Source organism: Gossypium raimondii, chromosome 9, assembly GCF_025698545.1.
Source record: "Gossypium raimondii isolate GPD5lz chromosome 9, ASM2569854v1, whole genome shotgun sequence".
Taxonomy (NCBI): domain Eukaryota; kingdom Viridiplantae; phylum Streptophyta; class Magnoliopsida; order Malvales; family Malvaceae; genus Gossypium; species Gossypium raimondii.
The window spans coordinates 38,261,790-38,270,850 of NC_068573.1; the positions used below are offsets into that span (position 1 = coordinate 38,261,790).

Below are 9,061 nucleotides of genomic sequence, written 5' to 3' on the forward strand. Positions count from 1 at the left end.
AAAATCAAACCTAAAGGTAAAGATGTTCACACGATTCAATGGAACCCGAGGCCACATCATGATCGTACCAGAACCTCATTCTCTCGGCCGCTTAAGCCTCCCTTGTTAGGGAACAAAAGAGCAAAAGATGACAAAGGTTATCACAAGACCAAAACATAGTAGGACAGAAAACCACCCATCAACCAACCTCCACGGTTGATGGTAGATACTTTAATGCCTTGATCCATCCAATGGTGGGTTGATGGAAAATGAGAAATGGAGCCTAGAGAACATCGATAAACCAAAAGGAGCATTGGGTTCCAACAAAAACAATAATCATTGGGCATCACCAACTAACCCCTCTGAAGAATCGAAACTTGAAAGACTAGATAGCAGTGGGGATGATTGTGACCAACAACCTTCCAAAACATTCGCGGTAGGAAAAGAAGAGAGAGGACAGAAGCCCTAAGGTTGAAAAAGAGACACCAAAGAAAGACGAAGTAATGATTGCAATAGGCAGGAGTGAGTAGCGCTGTCCAGGAGGTTGGACGGTCACTTATGTATGATGAGTTTTTCTCTCTCTAATAGTTGTGGCAAAAAGAAAGGAGAGCATTTTTTAACTTCTTTTTAATCCATTGTTATAAAGTTAATTGTAAGGGTGAGCAAAACTTGATTTGATTAATTTTTTTTCGAATTTTGAGTTAATCAAATTAAGTTATTTGGTTTGTTCGAATCAACTCGGATAAGTAATTAGATTTTTCGAGTTCAAGTTGAGTTAAATTTTACAACTCGAAGTATTTGACTAACAGTTTGATGTAAATTCCCATAGGTCCTTGGCAGTTTTGAAAACGCGCAACTTGGTCCTCTAAAAAAATTACAAAAATTCAAAATAACCCTAAAAATTCAAAATATTTATAAAATATTTTTCAAAAATTTTATAAATATAGATAAATTCAAAAAATTAAAAAATATATAAAAATATTAATTTTTTAAAATATATAAAATGCCAAATTATATTTTTTAAAAATAAAAATGACAAATTTGAGAACTTAAACAATTAAATTATCATACTATATTGTTTTTTTCTCTTATTTTATTTTCAACTCGAAATGAGTTATATTGTCAACAAGATTTCAATATGACCAACTTAAATTTTTAATTTAATTTGAAAAAATTATTCAAATCACTCAATTTTATTTTACTCACTTGATTTTTTAAACCGAATTAAGATAATAAAATAGAAGTCATCAACTCAAATTCTTTTAAGTCAATTCGATTCTATTTCATATAATAAGATGTGATTATGGTAAACTTAATATAAATATGATTTTAGATGTAATATATTAATGTGTTATCGTTAAAAGAGAAAAAATAATGAATGTATTTGTTTTCCGTCACATTAATATGTTATTGGATTTGAAGAAAAGAAATCTAAATTATGTTTATTTCACTATAAAATAAAACGCATAAAAGTCCAAAAAAAGCAAAAATACTAATTTTTTTCTTAAAAAGGTGAAACTTCACAAGAAAATTAGAGCCAGGCAGTCCCCAGTCGGGTCTTCTTGTTTTCGTGAACTGAATGCGACCAAAAAAGAAGGGCCAACTCTTTCTCTTTACAAATATAAAAGAGAGACAATGCAACTCTCTCTTCACCCCAATCTCTTTCTGTAATCTTCTTTTTCAAGCCTAAGCTTGTTCTGATTTGACTCCCTCCTAACGCTGCCTTCTACAGATCACAGTACCTGAAGAAAACCCCTTTTCCCCCTCCTATTCTCTTCTACTATTTAACCCTCTTACAATTACCATCTGCCTACCCAAGTTTCTTTAATTATTTCTTTTTTGCTCTTATCAAAGGTATGATCTTGTTGTCTATCCAATATGTTTCTTTCTCTCTCTCTCTCTTGTTTCCGAAAATTTTTAGAGCTTTTCATCCCCAAGCTTTGATTTCTAACGTGTTTTTGTGGGAGTTTATTCTATTTGTTTTCATTTTATTTGGTTTTGGAGACACGGGTTGTTTCAAATTTGACATAAAAACCAACTGACACTTGGTTTTGTATCTTGTTTCTTTTTCCTGCCTTCTATGTTTTGCCATTGTAATGTTAGATTGAAATCTGGGTTTTGATTTTGGGCTTCTTATATTGTTGTTATGCATCTCAAAATTTGATTCTTTTGTTTCCTCCTCTTTTACTTCGTTCTTGTTTGACATGTAATTATATTGCTTATTTGTAATCCATGATATTTTTCTTTCAAATGCGTTTGGTTTACATTTGTGTCCTAGATCTGAGAAATATGTTTTCTTTTGATTTGATCATTTTTATCTTTCCATGTGTATTGATCAGGAGAATCTTGTATTGGAGGCATTGGTTCTCCATGGTGAGCCATTAATCATCAATTTGTTTCTATAATATAAATTCATTTATATGAAATTTGTTCTTCTTCTCTTATCTGTTAAAAGAAGAAGGCACTTTTGCTAACAATCTAATTGAGTTTTAGTTCAGCTGTAGCTAAAAAAGGTGTAGCTTTATTGTGATTTGATTTGGTTTTGGTTTATAATCATCAGGGTGAAGCCCCGGCATTCTGTTTTGACAATCTACAAAATGGATTTGGTTTAAAACCCAAAGGCTTGGAGACCTCTGCCGACGTTGGTGACAAAACGGTATGATAATTTAATGCCTAAATTTGGTGTTCTTCATGAAGTGTTTCACTTTTTTTCACTGTCTGTTATCTCTTAGCTAGCATGTTCAATCATCTTTTTTGATTGAGGATTGGCGTTTATTTCTCTTGGCAGTTTGTAATTGGTGGTGGGGCAGACCATGATTCCACATCATATATTGGGGTTAAGATTTATGACAAATCTACAGGCAAATGGTTAGTTTTGGCTAGAAGAAACCACTTAGTTTGTTCTTCCAGGTTCCAGTTTAGAGTGGCGAGTTAATTGTTTCTGGTATATTTTTCAGGGTGATCCCTACAGTTCTGGGAACAAAACCAAAGGCATGTAAAGGCCATTCGGCCATTCTTTTGAATGAAGATCGAATAATGATAATTATTAGGGGTTCCACCCCAGATGACTGCATTTGGTTTCTTGAGGTTGGTATTTTTAAAACTTAAGGATCTTTTGAGGGTTAATATAGGATGAACTTCACATACTCTGCAGCTAGAATAGTTAATTTCTTGCGGAATTAACTTGGTGATTCTGAGTTGCATAAAAGGTATTTGTATATTTTGTTGCCTAAAAGTGTTCAATCTGTTCCAATATTGGTAGGCGGACACCAAGTATGTTAAGGAACAGAGAAAAATTTGGGGGACTGAAGTTGTTGCCTGGAGTAGGGGTGTGAGGGGTGATGCTGAGAAGCCGGTTGTTATCAGTGGTCCTTCTGGAGTTGGTAAGGGGACACTAATAAACATGTTGATGAAGGAATTCCCATCTATGTTTGGGTTCTCTGTCAGCCACACAACCCGTGCACCAAGGGGCAACGAGAAGAATGGAGTTCATTATCATTTTACTGACCGGAGTGTAATGGAGAAAGATATAAAAGATGGGAAATTTCTTGAGTTTGCTTCTGTTCATGGGAATCTTTATGGAACTAGTATTGAAGCTGTTGAGGCAGTAGCAGACTCTGGGAAGGTAAAACAGTCTTTCTTACTGGTCTATTAATAATAGTTGAATTGATTTGAAAGTTGCACTTGGGGAACCAAACTGTGAAATGGAACGCTTAAGCATGCAAAATCGTCAGGTCAGGATGTTAGGTTATTTTCTTACAGTAACAAAGCACTTAAGCATGTCAGATCTCATGAAATTATAGTTATACGTATGTCAACCCTTCCTTTAACAATTTATGAATTATGTATCATCTCCTTGCATATTGTTACGAGGGGAGTACCAATGGTATATAATGTCTCTTGTATATACGTTAGTTAACTTGATGGCCTTTAGATAATATCATGTTGGTATTGGACAAGATGGTGCGACATTGAATTTTGGATTTCTGGTTGTTGTACTTCAGAAAGTGTATCAAGGGTTTTTGTTGGTATAGCATTCTTTACTTGAAAATTACCTTTCTGCACAAATGAATTTTTTCCCCCCTATATAGAGGTGCATTCTTGACATTGATGTTCAAGGAGCAAGGTCAGTGAGGGCAAGTTCTCTTGATGCCATTTTCATTTTTATCTGTCCGCCCACAATGAGAGAGCTTGAAGAGCGGCTCCGTGCAAGGTGAATCAGTACTGTCCATTCGATATTTATCACTGTACCATAATCCTAGTCTTGTAATAACTAGAATGCTGTAAATAGGGGGACTGAGACAGAGGAGCAAATCCTAAAACGACTACGGAATGCGGAAGCAGAAATTGAGCAAGGGAAATCTTCTGGCATCTTTGATCATATATTATACAATGATAATCTCGAGGAGTGCTATGAGAATCTTAAGGTGACTTCTTTTTCCCTTGAACTGTATCATATGCATCTTAACTTCTTTTGACAAATATCCTTATCCAATGAATTCAATATGATATAGGAACTGCTAGGGCTGAATGGAAGTGCACCAACTAATCATAAGCCATGTAAGAAGATTATTTTCTCCATTGCTTTATTTATTTTTATTGTAAACAGAAAGTAATTGAGTTGAAATGTCATCCAGCACCCAAAGGGATTGATCTGCCTTCGAACCATTCGGTGTCAAAAATCGATAACAAGATCCTCATAAATTGTGAGACTCCGGAACTCGAGAAAGCGTCAAAGAACTTGTAAGTTTATACTTGCTCTTTCCCTTTTTCTTAAAGCAGGAGGAATGAGTTGAAGAAAGCATTTGTGGTTTATTCAGGATTGCATTGGATGTGTCGTCGCTAAAAGGTGGGGCACCCGGTCGGACAAGAGGACTAAATGTCTATGCCCTTGATTCATTTTCAGATGGCTTAAATGAGAAACTGAGCTGACGACTGCAACCAACCCTTAACATGGTTTTGTATTTGACAAAAGGGGAACTATGATAAGAAAGCTTTATTCTTTGCTTGTTTAAGAACCAGGATGTAGTATTTGAACAATTAGCAATTCCTACATGGGGCAATGAGAGAGAATTCATGATTTGTGCGGCAATGGATAGTGTTGAGCCAAGTAGTAAGTGAATATATATTTGATTGGAAGATATGGGTGGGTTTGTCTGTGTCAATGCAAGAAAAAGAAGCATCACAAGTTGACTATTGAATGGATCAAAGGGTAGAATAGAATGAAACAGATGATAACGAAATTTGATCAATGAATTTGTTTTATCCAAATAATGAATAGATTCCGATTGAAGGGAAAAATAGCTGACAGATGTGTTTGTGGTACACAAAGAATTTGATCAGATTGGGAGTCTTGAATGAGAATTTGTAAAAACTAAAGTTATCTTAATTTGGTTGCTACTTCAACTTGACATTCTTTTTTCTTTCTGATTAACTTTCAAATGTGAAATTAGAGTAAAACGACCAATATTTATTTTTCTAGAATCATAGATGCAGCAAGATAAAGTAATAGAAATATTCTATTTCATTATAAATATAAAATCTATTCCAAATACATAAATCAGTTCACTATTTATATTTGATATATTTTAATTTAATCATTTATAGCATAAAAATATCTAAAAATTATAAGACTTAATTTAATCACCTTTAAATTATAAACATTGATATTATTTATATGTTAATAAAATCAAATCAGGAGAAAATAAATAATTTTTATATATGTATATAAAATACACAAATATATATATCTTGAAGTAATTATATATTATTTTCTAAAATATTTAATTTTTAATAGAAAAATTTGAGCTGTTTTACCAAACTAACCCAAAAATAAATTATATTTGCAAAAATAACCAAGTTCAAAAACAATCACCAAAATAACCTAAAATAAACAGTACCCACTCTTTTTTTGCACCAATGATTGCCTAATCATTGTGTCAGACTTAAAAAAATTATTTTTTTGGGTTTTGGCCTGTCAATGGCCGGAACCCATGTATTTTTTTTAAAAAAAATTGTATAATACTGATATACGAAAAAAAAAAAAGAAAAAAAATTTTGGGTGCAGGCCTGTCAATGGCCGGCACCCAACAGTAAAAAAAAATTTACTTTTTTTTTCGTGTCAGAGTCAGATATAAATATATGAAAAAAATTAAAAAAAAATTTGGGTCTTTGGCTGTCAATGGGCGGCACCAAGACAATTTAAAAAAATTTTTTTTTTCGTGTCGAGTCAAATATAAATATCTGAAAAAATTAAAAAAAATTTTTGGGTCTTTGCTTTGTCAATGGTCGGCACCCAAGGCAAATTTTTAAAAAATTTTTTTTTTGTGTCGAGTCGATATAAATATCGAAAAAATTAAAAAAATTTTGGTTACGGCTCGCCAATGGCGGCACCAAGACAATTTAAAAAAAAATTTTTTTTTTGTCGAGTCAAATATAAATATCTGAAAAAATTTTAAAAATTTTGGGGTCTTTGGCATGTCAATGGTAGGCACCAAGACAAATTTAAAAAAATTCTTTTTTTCGTGTCAAAGTCGATATAAATATCTGAAAAAATTTTAAAAAATTTTGGGTCTTGGCTTTGTCAATGGTAAGACACAAGACTAAATTTAAAAAAATCTTTTTTTGTGTCGAGTCGATATAAATATCTGAAAAAATTAAATTTTTTTTGTTTGGCTTCATCAATGGCGGCACCTAGTACAAATTTAAAAAAAAATCTTTTTTTTTCATCTCAGAGTCAGATATAAATATACGAAAAAAATTAGAAAATTTTTTTTTGGGTGCTGGCTTGTCAATGGCTGGCACCCAGTACAAATTAAAAAAAAATAGGAATGAGGTTCAACAAACAGATTTCTCTGTCGGATTTCAAACGAAAAATCAGTACAAAGATAGCAAGCCGTTGCAGAAAGCAAATGTCGAGACTGTTTTATAGATTTCCGATTTCAACTGATCCACTAAAGTTCTCAGAAATGGAGCTTGAAGATGATGATGATTTAGGTACAATGATAGCAATTTATTGGCCCCCTGGTATAGAAAATCCCAGTCCAGTTGAGTTGTTCGCGGAGATAACTGAACCGGATCCCATTCAAATGGTAATTCCAGCAAGCCAGCACTCCGAAATTGATTTTGATCTTAACGTCCCTTGGGAAGATCAGTCAGGCTTTGTATTGTCGGCGCCAACTCCCGAAAATCCAAACATTGGTGGATGTTCGTATAACACCCCATACTCGAGTCATTGTCTAGAGATCCATCCAGAGCTGTTGGCCACCATAGAAGATTGTGATGAAGGGTCCGATAATGATGATCAGTCCCACCGTGATCCCTACGATGATTTTAGTGACCCCGATTTGGATGATATCCCTGAAGACATAGACGAGGAAGGGCCGGTAGAGGGCGAAAATGCGATCCCCCATCCGGCTGGAAACACGGGCCCTGTTATAATTATAAGAAATAATCCAGGAACCTTCATGAACGACGTGGATCCTGATGCAGCTTTTGCACGCGAATTCTCGGAATACCCAAATATTGGGCCGACTCACTTAGTTCACAATGAATTTGACGAAGAAGAGTTGTTTATTGGGCAACAATTTGATAACAAAAAAGACTGTTTACATGCTATAAAAAAACTTAGCTTGAAGTTAGGTGTGGATTATAAAGTAACGAAGTCGACGCAGTCTTTGTACGCAGGAGAATGTTGGAAAGCGTCAAGTGGTTGTAAATGGCGTGTCCGGGTCGCATTAATGCAGCAGACATAGATGTGGATGATAAGGAAACTAGAAGGTCCACACACATGCACGTCTGCTCGTGTGTCGCAAGACCATAGAAAGTTAGATGCAAAAACTATATGAAACTGCATCATCCCTTTGGTGAAAGAGTCACCCACCATTCAAGTGATGGTCCTTCTTGCAGATATGCAAGCTCGATTCAAATACAAAGTGTCATACCGAAAGGCATGGTGGGCAAAGCAAATGGCGATGCGAGAGTCGTATGGTGATTGGGATGTGTCATACAACGAGCTTCAAGGGTGGATAGCTGGAATGCATGAGTATGTGCCGGGGACAGTCACTGATTTGCAAACACTGCCATATCAAAGCCTTGACGGGGAGATACAACTGGGGAAACGAGTTTTTCACCGGTTGTTTTAGAAGTTCGAGCCGTGCGTTAGGGCTGCAAGACGGCGCCCGGAGACACATACATTCCACCTCCCATGTGGGGAGGTAACCATTACGCTGCAAGACGTAGCAGTCCAACTAGGGTTGTCTATTAATAGAGAAGCAGTGACCGGGCTTGGAAAAGTACGCAATCCGTGGGGCACTTGCGAGCGGTTACTTGGAATGGTGCCCCCGAGCAACGACGATGAACGTTTAACATATATTAAATTTAGTTGGTTGAAAGAAAACTTCGAGCATCTTCCGAGCAGTCCAACGCAGATGGACATTATGTACGCTGCAAGAGCGTTCATTCTGCAACTTATAGGTGGGATACTTTTGCCCGAGGTCAATCAAAATAAAGTCTCGATAATGTATCTCCCCTTGTTAGAGGATCTCGAGCATGCTGGAAGATTTAGTTTGGGCTCGACAGTATTGGCAGGCTTATACCGCGAGCTTTGTCGAGCGACAAAGCTGACTACGAAAACAATGGCCGGTTGCTGCCTTCTACTGCAGTCTTGGGCATTATACCGAATGTCATTTCTTGCATCAGTGGGCCATCAACCCTATGTCTGGTCATTTGTTAATAGGTAAATACGTAGCTAAATGTTGCCATCTATTTTCATATGGTACTATAATAAATATTCTTTATTTTTTGCATGAGAAAAATAATTTGATAATTACTTTTTTTTAGATGGGCAACTGTACCGGGAATTGGACGATCCTCGCCGTTACCTGTGTACCGTATGATGATAGAGACTCATTCCGGCGATGGCGTAAATTACGATTCCAAATATATATTTTTAAATAAAAATAAAAACATAGAGTAATAAATATTCTTTATTTTGCAGTTTATATGGATGTCATATACTCAGGAAGATCTCGCGGCACTCATACCGTCCTGGGTGGTCGAGCAGCAACACGTGTTTGTGTCT

At 35.4% G+C, this 9,061-nt stretch overlaps 1 protein-coding gene across 1 annotated transcript; it reads left to right on the forward strand.

Moving 5' to 3' along the window:
- The first annotated feature begins 1,522 nt into the window (after positions 1–1,522).
- On the forward strand, positions 1,523–5,390 carry LOC105799505 (guanylate kinase 2). The gene is made up of 11 exons (XM_012630097.2): positions 1,523–1,833; positions 2,319–2,352; positions 2,540–2,635; positions 2,768–2,847; positions 2,937–3,066; positions 3,242–3,604; positions 4,071–4,192; positions 4,271–4,406; positions 4,494–4,539; positions 4,617–4,722; positions 4,800–5,390. Exons 2-11 carry the CDS (start codon positions 2,350–2,352, stop codon positions 4,909–4,911), a joined length of 1,194 nt encoding a protein of 397 aa, XP_012485551.1. The 5' UTR covers positions 1,523–1,833; positions 2,319–2,349; the 3' UTR covers positions 4,912–5,390.
- The last annotated feature ends 3,671 nt before the right edge of the window (positions 5,391–9,061 follow it).

Bases quoted from the DNA above. Each gene is read 5' to 3' on its own strand.
- LOC105799505 (XM_012630097.2), top strand. The intron at 2,848-2,936 runs GTTAGTTTTGGC...TATATTTTTCAG, and splicing joins GACAAATCTACAGGCAAATG to GGTGATCCCTACAGTTCTGG. The intron at 4,407-4,493 runs GTGACTTCTTTT...AATATGATATAG, and splicing joins AGTGCTATGAGAATCTTAAG to GAACTGCTAGGGCTGAATGG.